General features: G+C 41.3%; 1 protein-coding gene across 2 annotated transcripts in view; it reads right to left on the minus strand.

The window, feature by feature from the left end:
* LOC116389436 (cGMP-inhibited 3',5'-cyclic phosphodiesterase A) overlaps positions 1–19,516 on the minus strand; it is a 98,136-nt gene that overhangs the window by 8,689 nt on the left and 69,931 nt on the right. For both annotated transcript variants that reach the window (XM_031858129.1, XM_031858121.1), the window contains exons 3-9: positions 11,138–11,398; positions 8,659–8,816; positions 2,430–2,503; positions 1,542–1,693; positions 1,266–1,415; positions 888–999; positions 551–664 (exon numbers count right to left, since the gene is read on the minus strand). In XM_031858129.1, coding sequence (XP_031713989.1) covers positions 551–664; positions 888–999; positions 1,266–1,415; positions 1,542–1,693; positions 2,430–2,503; positions 8,659–8,816; positions 11,138–11,398 — 1,021 coding nt within the window. The remainder of the gene's footprint in view (positions 1–550; positions 665–887; positions 1,000–1,265; positions 1,416–1,541; positions 1,694–2,429; positions 2,504–8,658; positions 8,817–11,137; positions 11,399–19,516) is intronic.

The following is a 19,516-nucleotide window of genomic DNA, read 5'->3' on the forward strand; positions in this document are numbered from 1 at the left end:
ACACACACACACACACACACACACACACACACACACACACACACACAGTAACACATACTTCAACATTCAAATCCACTTATATGTGGATCAAAGGGATGGCCCTAGTAAGGCATACAAATGAGGTTATGGAAATATGGGTGAGAGGGAACTCTAATCTGCCTGCAATTTCATGGAGTTCTAGACTTCAAATAGTGTTTGGTACGTAACTGCAAGTGCCAAAAGCCTGAGTAAGATAGGACAAACTGTGAGTAGGATAAGAACACACACACTCCTGCAGGTTTGATGCTCCGACATTAATGAGATGGCTCACAGTGAAGCTGCAGGCAGATGGTAAAAAATAAATAAAAAGGTCTGACCTACATACAGACAGTCCTTATGATAATACATGGCTTATTAAAAGTTAGAAAACTCGACAAAAAAGGTATGCAGAGCTCATATGTTCTTAATGTGACAACTTCTAACACACTTTTATTGAGTGATGGATTCACATACACACCAGCACTCCCACCAGGACATGCAAATGTCTGCATGTATGTACTAACGGACACACCTGAGTCACTGGCAGAGCCGTGGTCAGTAATGAGGCTGGGCAGACCAGGCACAGCCTGCGTGGTGAGGTACCAGACCGCATGAAGCACATCTGTGGCGTGGACCCGGTTGTGATCTGGGTCAGAAAATACATTTAAAAAAAAGTCTGTCAGATCTTCCCCACCAGGGCGCACTGTTCGGCTGCTTATGTTTCTTGTCACAACATAAAGGCTGCAAACAGTCATATGATGGTATGACATCTCCCTCTAGTGGCTGGTTTCAATGTTACAGCTGCAAACAAGACGATAAGAAAACTGAAGCAAACTCAAAAACAGGAGGAGAGAGTGGTTCAAGCTTACATGGTATGTCTCTGTAACCATTCTCAAGGGCATGGAAGTAGTTCATGAATTCATTTACAGGGATCTTGAAGGTCTCAAACAGGCCAGTGTCTTCAAAGAGCCTGTAGGAGACCTGAAAGACAGAAAGAGGGCCTGTGAACATCACAAGGCTCGGATAATCATCACATCACATTTAAGAGGGGCATAATCATCTCTGCAATTACACGCTAGTCCATCCATTTATCAATGCTAACAAACATAATGTCACTCAGCAGTTTTTATTACTTTCAAGCATTTTATTGCTGGACATTTCTCCATCATTATGCAAACAATCAATAGTTTTATTGACACTCTGGCTGACCTCTGAGCTTAATCGTTGGTGTTCTCAGATGTGCTCACCTGACTGAGGATCCGTCCACATTTCCCATTTGTCTTCTCCATCAAACTGAATATGGGGAAGTTCCAATTATTTAGCTGACTCATCAAAGGCTCTAAGTCCTCCATAACTAACGGCTCTGGAGCCAGAATTGGTTTGTCCTGTGACAAGTGCTGAAAAGCATTGAGACAAATAGATACAATGTTAATAATGTCCCGATATGACGAGTGCGATTGCAGGTTTGTTGCGCCTTATTAACAGAGTTCTATTGTAAGAGCAGTTGTTCTGCCTCGCCTTACCTCAGGAGGTATTAGTGGGTGGAGGATGACATTCTGGGCGGGGTTTTTTCCTTCCTCTGTGTCCTCCTCTGTGTGTGCTACATCACTGCTGTCACCGTGGTTGGCTTCGTGGGTGCTGTCATAGTCTGATGACGCCACCACTTGGTCCTCCGCTAGTAAAAGACAAAAACAAAGAGATGTCACACTGCGGCCTACAGGAAACTGATAAACTGATGCATATCGTCCGGCTTTTTGGAGTATGTTGAATTTACTTCTCTGTTAAATCCCCTTCCTATAATCCCACTTTGTTATAGCTGGTTATTTTCTGCAATTCTCAAACTCCCAGAGATGCTGGGTGCTCTTGTTCACAACACGTCTCAGTGACTGCTGCCACGCCTCTGACACAAAACATGTCATATAGTGTGTCCGATGGCAGAAGTGCTTTAAACTGAAGTCTGATTTTGTATCATCGGAAAAACTGGTTTATCTGCATTTTCAGTGCTGGATTTCAAACTGATGCCTTGTGACTAAGGGATTGAGACCAACATCTGATGGTCACCTTTAAATGATTATTTTCTTGAAATGATATTGATTTGACATTACAACATCTAGGCTAGTCCAGTTAGGTATGGAGCACCAACATTTTAAAATAAACAGACACAAGATACATTGGAATTATTTATATTTTTCCTGTAACAACAAAAGTAATACTTGGGATGGAATTTGATTTTGAGGGTTTTATGCAGCCGTTCAGATTGGAAAATAGATTTTTTATTTATTTTAACATATCTACTGTATATATTTGACTCCTATATCAGCACATTGTAATGGGTGCAGGCAGTCTGAGAAGAGATAAATTATATGTGGTAGTGGTGGTAGTGATAGGAGGGAAGAAGACTGAGAGCATACCTGACCGTGGTATCCTGTCTCCCTTGTCTATAGAACCCTCCCCATGGCTCAGTCTGATGTATGGTCTCCCACAGCTGTAGACAAGAGGGGTGTAACAGGTTAGAGATAAAGTGAACTAAAGGGAAATGTTATATTTGACGTTCCCTGTTGTAATTCTGGGGTATTTGCAGCTGGTGCTGTGTTGCATCTCAGACTACTGCATATATATGTCAGAATGAATCAATTTGAATGAGCTTTAAAGAAAAACATCTTCAACCTCAATGCTATGAAACTACACACTGAAAAACTGCTAAATGTAAAAAAATAAAAATAAATGCTGGGTCAAATGTATCTTTTTCTAAGACATATTGCATCCAAATGTGTATTAAAACATCTGCAAATCAAATGCTAGAATAAGTAATGTAGTTTTTGTAGGATGAGATCAAATTCAGAACAGATGATTAAAAACCAAAAAAAACAGAAAATAATAAAATAAAACACATTGGGGGACAAATGCAGACGGGTACTGTAGATGTGTGTTTGTTTGTAGAGAGCAAAATGTGCAAGCCTTTGCTGTCTGTAGCTGCGCCAAAGAATTGGGAATAACGCCATTCACTACATCTGTCTTTGATATCTAACCGGTTGGCAGAAGTTGTCAAGAAACATTTTTTAATGGGATTCCTACTGTGCTGTCCCCACATGAAACAGACGTTGTACAGATGCTCCAAGAAGAATACTCATTAATGAACATAATGGATGCACACATTAACACAATGAGATTAAACAAGCAAACCAATTCGAAACAGTTGCTGGTACTGGCACTGTTATAAATGACTCATAAGAAATTGAGCCCACCCTCTTTGAGCTTTATGACAAATCACTTGCCTCCCGAGCTGCTCTCAACAGCTTTTCCATGTTTCTCCACCGAGGCCACTGTCAAGCTGTACATGTAGGTGTTTCCAATTAAAATACCTCTCTCTAAATGTTGTAAAACCTGCCTTTTCAGGGCAGGAAGTGCCTGCCGTTAGAGCATGGTGTCACAGGGAGCACAAAGTCCCATAGTGTGTCTATCTCCTTCTGATAAATTGTTTCTTGAACACTTTTGAGCTGTACCCACCCTGCCTAATGGCCCTGAGGCCCCAACAAAGGCAGTTCTGTTGTGTTTGCATGGCCAGGTTGGACCACTGTAATGCCTAGCAGGTGTGGAATATAAAATAGTTTGATAGTTTGGCGGGCGAACAGTTAGTACATTATTGTCAGGGGGGTCTGGGCAGGCTTGGCTTAAAAGGTTTACTTTTAATGAAAGTTGAAGAACTGGCAGACACTCTTCCTATTCTGCTAATGCAGCAGAATAACCTCAGCTACTGACATTGAGCCTTCGGCACTGAATGTAAATAAGAAAGCCGGCCGCCTCCACTCGAGGAATCTGTCAGTCATGTATCGAGTGACTCTGCTTTTATCACAGAAAATCTTCTTAAGAGTAGTTACAGTACTTTAACTGTCCCAGTGAGATGTACCTACAGTACCAAGACAAAATGCACTCATCCTTTGTTTACGTTTCAACCGTGTCTCAAAGAATATCATTTCTTTGGCCTGATACCTTTGGGAAGACTGTAACTGCTGTCTGCAAATATGTTTGTTTGGTCAAAGAAACAACCTGCATCCACAAGACTAATAATGCAAAGGTCAAAGGTCAAAGTTGCTTTCTCGCCTCAAACATAATTTTAACAAATGTTAATGCAGCCAATGTGAATTGTCGACAGTTACGTTTTTCTCTGAAGTAGAAAACGACTCCTGTTCTCATACAAAAGCACCTTGGTATTCTCCAGAATAAACCTTCATCGAGTTAATTATCCTGCAATAGGAAATACTGTATGAATTGCAACATTGTCTGCATTTTCCATGTTGCTTATCTGAATAGTTTCGAGCCATGCAATAAGCTCCAACTGGCCTCCGCCCGCTCCCCTATCCGCTGCAGTTTACTCCAAGATTTTATACTCAACCACTCACAGCAGGTTGACAGATTACCTTTGGTTCACAGCCCAAACGGACAGTGTCCAAGCCAGGATAAACACAGCAGCCATTATTTCTGCTTCCAGTAATCTACCTCGTCTCAAGCCAAATGACGTGAAGAAGATAACAGCACAGTGGCCGGAGCTCAGGGAAATAGCAGGTATTCAATCGCCCCCTTTTTACCGGGTCTGTGTGATAAAAAAAGCCGATATTGTAGCTTTGAAGTTGATGTTATTCCATCTTAACAACGTACGTCACTGAAAGCTGACATGATGGAAAAAGGAGGGAGAAAAAAAAAGAAGCCTAATGTCCTAATTAAGATTGTACAGATTTGATGATGGAGCAGAGAGAAGGCAATTGAAGCCATGTGCTCATTTTCTCCCCTCCATGTGTTCTCTCTCGCCTTCACCCAAACATTTCTGCCTCTCACTCTTCTGATGGGACTCATTACATATCATAAATTATTATTGGTGGTTTGTTTGATCTGTGAATAAATTTAGATGTTACTGCGTCTTGGCCAGCTCTCGAAAAAGCATAACAAATACAGTTTAAAGTACATAAATTACAGAAAACACTCCCTACTACTTCCCAAAACTTGTGATTGTTGTGTTAAAGCCTACTTAAGAGATGATGTGTTGGCAGGTTGCCGATTGCTCATCGAACCATCACAGTTTTAACCCCAAAAACGGCAAGTGGTTGTCAGAAGGCACTGGCCCTGTTTAAGTTCGTCACGGAAGCCTTAACCAGATCTCTTTTTAATTTTAGGCATCTGGAAAAGAGCCAAATGCCTAAAACAAAATGCAAATGAAGTGTTGCTCCGAAGAGAGCCCTCTCAGCTGCAGTAAACTAAACCAGAGACTCTCTGTTCTCTCCAATTGTGTCTGTATAACCCCTGCCAAAAGAAGCAGCTGTGAAAGTGTGTCTAAGCGTGTGTGTGTGTGTGTGTTAATTGTGAGGTTGCAGTGACTGGGGAGAGGCCCAGGTGTTTGTTTATACTCACACCACCATAAGTGGCCATAGCTGGGGCCTGCTGCTGGGCCGGGCTGAGCTTTAAGACCAGGCGACAGGGCTTTGTGTACAGAAGCTGCTCAGTGTGCTTACATTGACAGAACTTGTTCAAGTATCACACTGTCAATGTGCAAACAGACCCAAACAGGTCACTGACAGATGCAATTCTTTGGAGGGCTCAAGTCACAAGACTAGACAGTGTGCAGATCATTTTTTTACTAAGCGCAGTAAACAATAGAATTTTGAGCTGAAGGTTGAATATATACTGTAGTCAACAGACGTAGACTTTTTTTTATCAGTTTTTCTATTAATTAATCTATTCTATTATGGCAATTTAACATTAAGGTCTCAGTTGTATGCATGACACCTTGCATGTGTAATATGCAATTAATGTTTTCTCTAAATGTTTGCCTCTGCATCTCCATGTCCCACGTTTTTGTTGTGTAAATATTTTAACAAGTGTGTTATGTATTGATTGTTTAGGAGAGAATAAAAAAAACAACCAAACCACTAGCTTTTTACCAACCAGCAGATACACAATGTGACAGTTATGTTGTCCACAGATACATAATGTATATTGAAGACTCCTCCCTGACTGAAGCTATTTTAAAAGTTTGTAACCTTGTTGAAAGTTTTCTTGAGATATTTTAACTTTATATTTAATTGTTCAGTAACAAATATTGATAAATGATTTAAAACACAGATCTTAAGAGTGAGTCAGTAGGTGAGTCTTTGTAAAAGTGCTGTATCATTAGTATAAGTTTTTAATAATATGAGGATGTCAAACGTCACCATGAGCTCTTTCTAAAGCATTTCTACAATTCAAAGAATTCGTTCTGGTAAGTTGAATACAGAGAAACGTGTCTGGGAAGCTGTCTGCAGAGTTGAGAGATGTTAAATAATCTCACCTGAACCCCCAGAATCTGCAAGTAATGTGCTTTCTTAGTGGTCAGCAAAGAATGTACTAAGTTTGCAGGGAACATTTAGAAAGAGGACCTTCTACTGTATGTAAGCACTGTACTGCCAATAAGGTGAAAAGCCAGAAATATAACTGCACCTAATATTTGAATCCAACACTACTTGAGGGTCAGGTAAGGATCATAAACTGAGCAATAGCATGTAAGCTATACAAACTATAGTTAATAGTACATTGAGCCAATATCCTCCTTATCTAGTGAGATATATTCAGTCTGAAATTGACAGGTTTTATTATGCATAAATCTTCATTTATTAGAATTAAATATGTCTTAATACTAGCCTAAAATACAGTAAGCGAGAAACGAGATACATCAACTGTTGTTCTGTATGTCTGCACATACACTTCCAAACAAATGCAACCGAACAACACAAAGGCTATCATCGGTTGAAACTGTGTTGTTTGAAACCAAGCAGGCTGTTCAGCGTGTCTTTGAGTCAGGCATCAGACGTGGCTTTCTGAAGTTCTTTTCCCGTTAATAATTGAGCTCCAGCTTCAGTTTAGAGATCTGACAAAAGTTCTTTTGCAACATTTGAAAATCAAACAAACTAACTACAACAACACGTACACACATATACACAAACCTACACCATGTACTAACTGTCCCAGTATTTGGCGCATGACAAGCATCCGTGGCGCTGCTTGGCAGCACAGAGACGCCCAGCAGCGTCTGTATTTACAGACTAACGCTGATCTTCATCTGAGGACTTTCATGCCTGCGACACTAACTCACAAGGGAGAAACTGAATACGGTAGATGAAAAACGAAGAGACTCTTTCTTGTTGAGAGATGCTTAATATTTTAGAGACAGGGAGCATGTGCTGTCTGGTACTGCTTGTGCATCCACATCATAAAAACATTGTGTGCACGATAACTCATATTCAAGTACACACGATCATGCACAGCTGAACATTTTCAAGTTGAATCGCCAATGTTCTGCCCCTTTTGAAATTCATAAAAAACATGAGCTGTTCTAAGATAATCCAAACATAACGTCACAGTAATCACAAAGTAATTGTAAGGAATGCAATCTCTGCACTGATCACAGTAAATGATGCTGAAATGTTTTACTTAATAATCATAACTACTCTAATACATTGTGTTTATTCTAGTTTCAATGCATCAATGCGATTTTCTAACAAAATATGAAATTATTATTTGTTGTTATTTGTTACAACATGGGTCTGTCGTGTCTTGGCATCTCTACTGATTCACTGTATCTGTATTAGTCCGGTCTGAACACAATGGAACAAGCAGGCCACATTTTCTCAGCAGCTTACGCAAAACAAAATGCAGCCGAGCATAAAGCCCAGCACAAAAATACATGCTTTCATGCACACACAAACCCATGAATGCACACAAACGCTCATCAGTACTTACACACATGCTATCCAACGCCCCCCAACATTTATATATATATATATATATATATTCAAATACATTTTTACTTTACTTGAAAACACAGTCACCACTTAGAGTAACTGCTAATCACATTATAATGCATTACACAAGTGATTATAATGTATTACAACTATGGGAATTATACACTATGATCTACAATAATACACTATGATCCTGAGCATGAGCAAAATAAACGTCAGTCAACTATGTATATTGTTGTAGGGCATTATTGATATATCATAATATAAATTGCAAATATATGTAAATCTACGTGACATTTTGTGGTTGTACTGATTTATGATTTTATTGCATTACAAGTATATATAAAAAATAAAACTAAATAAAAATGATATCACATGCATACACATCTACTTCTGAACCATGATACTTGCCGGAGTCTCGTGCTGTCTTCAGCACAGCGTGCAGAGAGTTTTTGTGTGTCTTAGTTATTCAGGTTAATGCGTTCGCCTGTGGGGCATATTTCCATTCTGGCTCCCATGCACACACATCCTCTTCCGAACTGCTGCGCCATTACTGTTCACTCAAGCTGTCTTTGGTATAACTACAACCACACTGCTGGGAATAAACCTCTAAACCCTGAGAGTGATGTGTCATACTGTGCTAGCCATTGTAGGAGTCCTCCTTAAAGCAATTGCACCATAGTTATGTATAACTATGGTAGAATGTTGCACAGCAGGACCTAATTAGTGTACTGAAATACAAAATAGTTTTTTCTTTTTTTCCATGTAGCTCCCTCTGGGGAGCAACTGGAGCACAAGTAAAAGTAAGTTTCTGAGGATAGGATGCTGAGAGAAGAATGAAACATCAGTTGTTCAGCTGTAGCTCAGGTACCTGCAGGTGAGTGCTTCATGGTAGGGTTTGATGCTGGCGCTGCGGTCCCTTCGGACGGGCCCAGGCTCAATGGTGGGCAGGCCTGTGGCGGAGGTGGTGGTGGTCCACGTGGAAGAGATCCTCCTCAGAAGACCAGGGTGGAGACTTCGCCTCAGACGCTGCACACACACAGGAGAATGTTCCTTTTTCTAAAAATGAATAAAATCCTCCTATTCATACCTAACTACAGGAATGAAAAAAACATGGCTCCTAAAGTACTCCCACCTGGGAGATAAGGGTAATGCTCGATTGCTTCGTCTGCAGTCAACTTGATCATAGATGAAGATAAAACAAATGATGCAGCTGATAGAACAAGGAAAAATATTTCATCTGGCACCAAAACAGAATCAACACAGTAATCACTGACGGGAAGATATTGGCTGGCAGCTGTAACAATGCCTCTCAAGGTACATTGTTAGATACAATGTCAGTATTGCATTGCATAGATATATTTCATCACAGGGATTCTGCCTCTCTGCTTCTTATTCTCTCCGTAAGTCTCTTTTGTCTCGTTCTCTCAGTCTCTTTCTTTAATCTGTCTCATCTTTGCTCTTTCTCTGGGATTCCCAGTGGTCTGTGCCCTTGTGGTGCCTCCATCTGTTCGGTGCTATGCAGCAGCTTGGCACAGCAGCGCTAAACATGGCAGGCTCTCTCTCTCTCAGTCTTCTGCAGGGTGACCTAGTAAAGATCGCCTCAGAATCCTGAATGAGCCCATTCACAGCAAGGCGTCATTTACTGAGTGCGAGCACACACACTCAAACACGCCGTCGGTTTAACCGCTTTAGTGGACATTTCACTGGCTTTCTCTTGAGGCTTTACCATAACCTTAATTTAAGACCAATAAAATTGCCAGATTTTAGCATGTGCTGATTTCAGTTGCAGATTAACCAATTTCTGAAGGCAAATGCATAGAAAACACACACACACACACACACACACACTTACAACAGAACAATGGCCAATTAGTGTATACTATATGTACACACACAGACAGCACTGACACACTTGTGCAAGCAAAAGTTCATTTAAAATTACATACCAGGGTTGTCCCCAAAACATCCTGTGTATGATGCTGTTACGATTAGAGAAACGTATTACACACATGTTCTGCACAGTACAGTGTATACTAAGACTATACTATACGTATATAAAAATATGCGTTTAAATCCTGATTTTGAAAGAGGAATAATGGTTCCTCGGTATGATTTTGCAGCACCGTAGTTTCATTCTTTAATGAATGCCCTTCAGACGCACACCAAAAGCAAAACAACACATCACAGAAACACACGCATCACCATCGGCAGCAGCATGGCAAAAACTAGGCCATCCTCACAAAAAAAGTCAGTGTTGAATGAGGTCTATAACTGAACTTATCCCTATAATTGTTTAGTAAAAAAAGCAAGATTGATGAAACTTCAAATATTTCATAATCAGTTCTGAATTTATTCATGTACAGTTATGTGCTTCTCCTTTTTTGCAGCACAGAGAACATGCTGTCGGACAGAAAATGGGTTTTGGAAAAGTGCTTGAAAGGCATCAGTATGCACCACGATGGACATCAAACTCTTAGCCAAGAGGCAGAAAAGCAAGCGCAGGGCTTTCCACTCCTGCATTAACCACCTTCACTCCTCCTGCTATTCTCCTCCCGGGCAGTCAGAGGCTGCACGTCATCTCTGGGGAGCAGAGTCTTAATGAGGGCAGCCTCACCGGCCGCTCCACATGCACAGTTTGTCTTAGCTACTTTTACAAATTTTAGACGACGTAAAAAAAGAAAACACCTGTCAGCCAAATTACTGGCTTGATGGCATGGCAGCCATCGACCACACGCCAGCTTCCAAGACAGCCGGGATAGGTTCCTCAGATTAATAACTGGATCCGTAATTGTGGTGAGGTGTCCAGCTTTGTTGACACATAGACGTCCCTCTTTGTAACCTTTTGAGAGATGCGTTCACCTTCATGTTGCCTCTCCCTTTTCTCGACTACACACACACACACACACACACACACACACACACACACACACATACACACTGTCTGGCTCTGCAAATCTATCATGTTGACACAGCTGTAGCTATGAAAGGGAGAACAGCGCTCGGAGCAGTAGACACGCTCTATTTTTCTTCACTCAACTCTATGAAAATACGCTCCTTCATTTGATGCTAAAAGCTCTGAGAGCAGGAAGCACTCATTAGCTGAAACATGGGCTAAAAGATGAACATGTGTGTGGAGCATAGTGTGGTGTATAAATCATTTGGCCCTAATAAAGGGAACAGCATTTCCATTATTTCTGCCGTTTCACAAAAAAAAAGTTTTATTACGACCTTTGATTAACAATTATGACTATTGGTATGTGGATGAAATATCCTCACTTTCATCTAGACTTCCTGTTACTGCATATCTTAAAAAAATCATGACACATGATCTTCATTTATGTCTTTACCTTATGGATGGACGTCTTCTCCCCTTTCTCTGGCCCCTCCTCTGAGTCGGATAATGTGTAGGCATCGCCGGGGTTAAGCAGTGGAGCGGGGCGCGGCCGGTGCAGCGACTGGAAGGTGAGCTGGGTGGTTAGCAGGTTGCTGACGGCCCGCAGTGAGGTGCAGGTGTTGGGGGGCAGAGAGGGGTCAGCCAGCAGGTCTGTGATTAGTCCGTGGGCTTCTCCCATCACTGCTATGTCCACCATGACAGTGGTGCCGGATGACTGTGGGGTGACGGGGAGAAAGACAAAGGAGAAATAAACATCACTGCTGCTGTGGCTAATGTGAGTCGATGCTAATTAATGGCTGGATCTGATAGTGGCTGTGTGCAGCTTCTTGGCGGCAGGTGTGAAGAGCAGGTGTGTAAACTATGTCAGCAGCTCGTGTGTGAACATAATGTGTTTAAAGGTGACATTGGCATCACTTGAGTTGTTAATTCTACCGAAATGGAAGTCAAACTATCTACGTAAAGACGAACAGGTCTCACTCTCTCAGTGGTGGAAACTGGTGTATTTACTCAAATACTTTAATTAATTTTGGATAATTCTGAGGTATTTGTACTTTAAGTTGCACTTATTACTAAAAGATGTTGACCATAGAAACAAACCCACAAAGAAATATAACTTCACTCTACATTTTCCTTCAACAGTGTTTTGGCACCTTAAGCTCAATGTTTTTGCTTTATTGTTTTGGTTCAGTCTCACCGCTCCCATTGGCAAAAAGCTGCTATAGCTCTAACAAACCCACTGTACTATTCCTGCCCAGCGCCAAACCACCGACGGACAGAGTTAGTGACTAGCTGGTGAACATAGTGGAGCATTTAGCAGCTAAAGAGCCAGATATGTTACACTGGAGAACAAGATGGAACCACAAGGATTCAGGAATTTTTATTGGACTTGCAATAACAACTTTATCAGTATATGTGCCCAGAAAAAGCACATGGTCGTCGTTTAACCACCAGGTTCAATCCCCTGCTCCTCCTGTCTGCATGTCGAAGTGCCCTTGAGAAAGACATTGATTACTCCCTGGGTGCTTTACAGCAGCCGACTGCTCCTACATTTTCAGGATGGGTTAAATGCAGAGGTCAAATTTCATGCATGTACCTGTTTTATATGTTGATTCTAATAAAGTTTACATTTTCAAGTAAATAAAATGGCTTCAAGATTAAAGAGCAACTCAACAGCAGCTCAAACTCTGGTTTTTGCTGACTTCCAGGGGTTTAACGTAATTCTTATCTTGCTGCAGTGATGTAGAGGTGTACTCCAGGGTGTGTCAGTGCACAGTGATGTCATTGTTAGATGCGATTACAAGTGCAATAGAGCACACTATTACACCCATTGGTAACGCTAACTGTGGTTAGATATACACACTACCACTGCTTTTTAGCGCAGGTATTAAGTTGCTCTTTAAATGCACATTTATGCATCAGTGATGATAGTCAAATATCATATTATATAATAATATAATACCGATGGATTTGCTGATAATTCTAACATACTTTTCTTTACGTAACATTTTGAAAGCAGAACTTGTAATGGAGTATTATTACATTGCTGTATTGCTTCTTTTACTTAATAAAGGATCTGAATACGTCTTTCACCATTAGTCATTCTTTACTATAACATATTCTATCACAGCAGAAGCTAATGCTGATACAACAAAGACTGATTTGAAAACTATTACAGTCTCTATTCAGAAATTATCTGGGGAGGCCAATTGTCCAGCAGCAAAAATGAACATTCATCAGCTTTGTCCCATTTTTATGGAGAATGCATTATAAGAGGACAATGACAGTGAGCACAGCCATCACCAAATTGTGTCTCAATAGGGCACTTAGCTGAGGGAAAAACCAACATGGCACAAATGATACCTATAAACAATACCCAAACACAACAATATAAAAGTAGGAAAACAATAGACAATTTACTTTAGACCACTATCATAGGAGACATATTCAATCACAGTGTCAGACTGAGATCCGGCCAAGCTTTATAAAGTGTATTTTAATTGTGTTATCACACACACATGCACACATCCATCCACTCACACATCAAAGGCTTTCATCTACACCTTATATGGCTCCTTTCAGCTCAGAGAAAGCCAAAACGTGAGGAGGAGCAGGGAGTGGTACTTCACAGCTGTAGGAGTTGACATACTTTTAGACATGTGAACAACGACATGAGGTTAACCATGTTTAGCACAGCTGTGCTATACTTAATGCTTAATGAATGGACTCGTTAGCAATGTCTCAGCTAGAATCCGACCCTTGACTTCCTCACGCTTGACCCCTGAGAGACGGCCAACAACCCTCGTCTGTTTCTGACCGTCTGCCCTGTGCTTTGAAGGCAGCAGCGTCGTTCGAGCCGGCCCTGTTTTTGCAGGGTAAAGTGAAAAGTTCACAACCCACTCTTAATTGCTGTGCCTAGAGCAGTTGAACAACCACAACTAAACACAGGTCAGTCTTGGCTGCCAACAAGTTTATCTAATAAGCTCACGAGTTCCCTTTTCTCCAAAGAATGTTATCAGATTTTTCTCGCCCCATGTCCCATTCACTTTGACACCAGCTGCCAGGCACCCAGAATTATACTGTTTACACTGGCTCAGTGGCAAGAGGTTGATCTGAACAACACATGTGCGAGCACCTTTCATTCGTCTTGACTTGTGGGAACAGTGAAGGTTTCGCGTTTTATTTTCCTAGTTATATCAGATAAGTCACTGTATTTATGCACTTTTTCTTTTAGTCTGCAAAAGGACAAAAGCCGTGTGTTCGGCGGGTGTGAGGCCATTCCTCCACATGTGGTGATCCACACATGATAATGACACACTTATTGATAAATCTGACACATGGTCAGCACTAGGACTAAGCTAATCCCTTTTAAAGACAAGGAGACGTCCTGTGGAATGGCTGATGGAACGTTTCTGGACAGAAGGCTATTGTACCCTCCTCATCCCTCCTCTCCTCTCCACTTCTCTTCTTCTTATCCTCCCTCTCCTCTTTCCCATATTCTGCTTTAATGCATGCTGTGAGCATACGATGTAAACACCTGTCTCTCAGCTCATTTACAGGCTGATTTAGGAGTTTGCTTAAGAGAGGGTTTAAGCAGAATATAGCTGCTGGAGAACATCTGTCTCGTCAGAGCATCTCCAACCACGCATGCGGGCACACACAAACAAGTTGTGCGATTTCTAGAAACTTAACCCCTAGTTCTCACAACACAGTCAACACGAAAGTTAAGTAAAACACACGCTGCATAGACAAAGACTGACATACAAACATACAGTGAAAATGGCATCATCCTGAGCATGCAGCACAGAGACACATGTGTGCACCCAGTTAAACACACTATGCAGGATGAGCATAGTGTCACTAAGCTTGACTACCTAACAAATTGGACTGAAGTGGCCATATAGGAGGAGGGAAGGATGTGCACGGTTTGATTTTGCACTGGGGGCAAGCCACTTAATGCCCAAAGCATGACATTGAAAAATAAATTGTGGTGAAAAGCTCCAGGTGCATGAGTAGCATTTGAGATTTGGGGACACGGTGGGGATCTTGATTCCACTGAATTTGTACTGTTCTTATTGACCTGAAAAAAATGGCAATACCTGCTCTGCTAAAACAAGCCAAGATCTAAAAGGTCATGCTGTCAAAAAACACTGTCCATCTACCTTTAAAAATCCTCCCTCGAAAGGTATCTAAAGAATGTTTGTGAGACGAGGAGCAAGAGCTTTGAGCTATCAAACAAAGCTGATTGCAAGGAAAGATTAAGAAGGTAAAGTCCCGACCATCCCTGGCGCAAGTTGGTCTTGGCTGGACGATAAGTCCTGATGCTCCAAATCTTCCAACAATCTGCAAACTAAAAATTAAGATGGACCTCCTGTAACAGATTGAATTGTGAGCAAGTTACATAATATCATAAGGTTATATAAGCATTTCCTGTCAGGTTAGATGATCGGTTTCATTCATCAGCCGCAGGCATGTCTGTAGCGGCTCCACTTGTGTAAGGATAGATCTCATACAAGCCCCACTCACTGACCACTGTCTGGGGTAACAGCATTGTGAGTATCATAGAAAAAAGCTTTTGGACAGATGTTATGATGGAGCATTTCAAAATTCGTAACATTTTTCTGAAAGCACCATGGTGTTCTTTCCTCGGTCACGTCTGCAGTGTTTGTAAACTCCATTAAACACCTTCCAGTGAAGCTGTATACTGAATTATGTTGAATGAATTATTTCTCTAAATGGTTCCATAAGCATACATTCTCTTTTAATGCAGCCCAGGCAACACACATTCACATCTGGGAACTGTCAACAACTGTCTGGCTCACACTCCTCTGTTCTGAGAAATAGACCCTTCAGAGTTAATCAGTGATCCAGCACCTCAGAGAGTTGTGTAGAGGAGATTTGGGAGTAATTACCTTAAATTATAGAGTAAAAAGACAAAGGTTGTCTCTTTGATCATCGAAACAACAGTATCCTTGGTTTGAAAATGATTCATCATTCTTCTGTGTCTAAGTCAAATGTATCAATCTTACTTGGTGGCCATGAAAAGCTGCGGTACCACCAGCCGCCATCTGACTCCCGTTGCTCCTAAAGTAATGTTATTATGGTAAGGAAGCCCGCTGAGCGAGGTGGTTCTGCACTTGGCAGCTCAGGTCTTGGAAAGGGAGGAGTGAGCGAAGGTGTTTTCAATTGATTGCAATCTGCAACAACACCGCTAGATGCCACCAAATACTACAAACTGTACTTTTAACTTTTCATTATGAAGTAATTGATGATTGCACAATGTAATGGCTACAGAATAATGACACCATCTGCATTTCGATTGGCTCCCTACAAGCCTGGCTTTCACTATGCAACTCTATCTGCCAACAGCTTTCGATCTCCTGGGATAATGAAGGCTTGTTTCACGGCACAAAGAAGGTGCAACCATTGTGCAACTAAAACAGGAAATTGATGGCACTTTTGTTTTACCCAGAAGCTATCATCAGCTATCCCCAGTTGCCAAACAGTATCGATGTAGTTCTTTGGTACTCTCACTTGCAGCGGAAATTCCAGAAGATGTAACAACCAAAGTAACCGTGGAAAACAAAATGCTGTATGTCCTGTGTTGTCTAGAACCACTTGGAAACGCTAGGGGGGGAAGTTGAAAAGTTGTGTGCTTCCACTTTAAATAAATAAAGCAGCCATATAACACTTTGCGCTGCACTTTAGCCTGTGGGCTGGTGTTCTTAACGAATGAAAAGTGAATGATGATTACAATTTCAAAGCAGTGAAATACATTGCTCAAGTCATTTAGAAAAATACTTATTTCAATTCAAAAAGTAATATTTGTGGAGCATGTGGATTCTCTCATGCTTGCAGCCATTTGGTATTTTTGTGGCTGGCCAATCTTCTGCATTTAACTGCCAGGAGGCATGTTGATTTTAAAAAGGCAAGAAAGTTCCTGTTTCGACTGATGCCAGCCCTTCACACACACACCCACTGATCCTCCTAATCCGGCCCCTGTGCCAAGCACCCCTGGTCACAAATTTACCGCAAAATCGGTGTGATATTCGGTCACAAGCCGCCAGCGTTTGTTGACATGCTACATTTGATAAAACTGACTACCAGCATTAACAAACAGTTATTATGATTCTTCAACGAGCCAAGCCATATACTAAACCTTGCTGCTATGACATTTTACTATGACTAACAACAGTGTATAAGTGAATAACACAGTTTGGAACACTACGTCAATAGACATGCCATATATTAACACCCGTGCAGCAGTTCATGTAAACCAAACCAAGGGCCAGTCAAAACAAACCAGCAATCACTCCTGAAGAGTGAAAAGCTATTTGTCCACACAGCTTCTCTGTACTCAAGACCCTACTCTGCGTGTAGTTGAAGTAATTTGCACCAAAGATTGACCAAATAATAATTACAAATAACTCTTAGTGCCGGTTTAGTCTGGATATTGTACCAGATCGATGAAATGAGTCAATGACCAGAAACATTTAATGTAAAAGTTTTGGAGGAATTAATAACTCAAACATATGTATAACAAAATATCCATAAAACAATGCTGTACATGCTTTGCTAAATGCTGGTATGCAGACATGCATTTACAATATTTAAACTTCAGATATGTGCACACATTTTTTCATGTGACACATCACAGATTACAAACAACAACATGGACTATGACTGTTGCATAAGCACTGAGTGTCTGAAGTATGACTGCTGGTGTTCCTGCTGCAGCCACATGTTTTTGCCAATAACTCTGCAGAAGACAGATGAAGTGCATTTGATGCAACAAACACATCACTGATCCTTCTGTCTAATGATTATTATTAATGGAATACACAGGCAAAGAGGTCACATTTTTGCAATTTCTGAGACGGTCCACTTAATGCACTTTTAACCCCTTGGCTCCCTCATATAAACATAAAGTCCTCTAAGCCTCAAGTAAAATACCCGTGATATGTGAAGCTTCTTAAAATTGTGCAATGGTGAGAATATGATGTATCCCACAGGAGAGCTAGAGACTGGACAAATGCCTCAGGGGCCTACTGGAGAACGAAAGGTATTTGATTCTCTTAGTAAACACATTTCAATAATGTAAGCAACTCTGGATCTTCATAAAGCACACAGATACACACATTGCGGGGCTTGTTTGCAATTAACCCGCCCGCACACTCTGATATACAGGAATTTGCTGAGCAAGAAGCTGGGGAATATATTAAATAAAAAATACTTAAGTGCATTCATTATTTTTTCTTAGGTTGATTTCATTTACACAGAACTCTCTGCATGTTTGAAAAATCATTACCGTGCAGTTTTGTATTTCAGTGGCAGTGCAGTAATGGCCCTGATCACATCTGTCCAGATGGATTAGCTGAAGAGAAGCCTGGGAGTTGGTGATGTTCTCTACTTGAATTAACGGAGCTGTGATAAAGTGTGAATCACAGCAGAACGGTAACAGAAAACTCCACTGAGACACTCTTTGCTCCTCGCCTGAGCTCCTACAGCCAAAACTGTATTTCCCACTTCCCAACGAAACCCCCACCAAGACCCAACTCCCCTCACATCCCCTCTGTCAACACAAACCAAAGCTGTGCTGAGCCAGGTCCTCGGCTGCAGCCAGGATACAATTACACACTATTACATATTTTATTAAAGGGGGTGTGCTGTGGGATCTGAGGGGTATTAACACAAAACAAACAATAATAACTGCCTCATTAATGATTTACTTGGAAAGGTCAAGCCAATTGACCCCGAACATGCAGCCATCTCATCTCCAAGGAGAGGCTTGTTTTTCTTTACACATATTTCAGGGGGTTTGATTCCAACAAAGGAACCAAGTAAGATTAAAAAAACAGAGCTAGAGAGACACACAAACAGACCAGTAGAGGCAGAAGCAAACAAGAAATGCTGGCATAAAGGACAAATGGCACCAGCTCAGAGGTGTTTTACTGTCGCACATCATAAAAGGTAGGAGTTTGAAAACTGCTAATGCTTCTGTATCATTTGCGGATACAATTGTTTACCAGGCAGAGGACGGTCAACAAGCTCAGGTAGTTGAATGTTTTCAGTCTCTTTCAGCCTTAAATTCAGCCATGCCACAGGACCCAATTTAATGAGAAAATACTCTCCTGGACTGTCATGTCGGGGCCAACCAGAAGAAGGGCAGTGACCTTTAACAACTCGAAAAACCCGCAGTTTAAGAAACGCTGGTCCCAAGTGTTTGAAGTGCTCAGAGTGATTTTGAGAAATCTTCAACATGACTGCAATGTCATGGCTTGTCTGCCTCACATACGACTCTTCCAGCCTTTCTGTAATTTAGAATAACAGTCTCGAGACACTCGAGGCCTACAGACACTCTTTTCTCCGATAATCTCCCCGGGTAATGTTCCAAAACCAATGTGTTTTCAAGTCGAATACAAATATTTAAATAGCTCTTTCCATACATAACTTCACTGTCAATTCCTAGGCTAAAACATCCACCGCATGCTTCGGACGGGTGGGGAAAAGAAAAAAAAAACGCGGTTTGGAAAATGAGCCTGCTAATGTGTGCATGTTGGCGACTATGACAAAGTGGAGATCAATCAAACGGCTAAAGAGCAGAGTGTGTGATTTACACACTCTACGAGGTGCCGTGGCGTAGTCGAGCGCTACCAGCCTCTCTGACCAACAACCTGGTCCAAGAGAGCAGAGCCAAGGGTAAATAGCCATGAGATGGAGAGGGATGCCAACATAAGCCTTGACTTCTTACACGTCTTGTCAGTCTCTAGACTATTACAGGATTCCACTGACGAACGCAGAGCACCGATCCAAAAAAAAAAAAAACTGAGCTGAC

This window comes from Anarrhichthys ocellatus, unplaced genomic scaffold (genome assembly GCF_004355925.1).
Source record: "Anarrhichthys ocellatus isolate YVR2014 unplaced genomic scaffold, GSC_Weel_1.0 scaffold2, whole genome shotgun sequence".
Classification (NCBI taxonomy): domain Eukaryota; kingdom Metazoa; phylum Chordata; class Actinopteri; order Perciformes; family Anarhichadidae; genus Anarrhichthys; species Anarrhichthys ocellatus.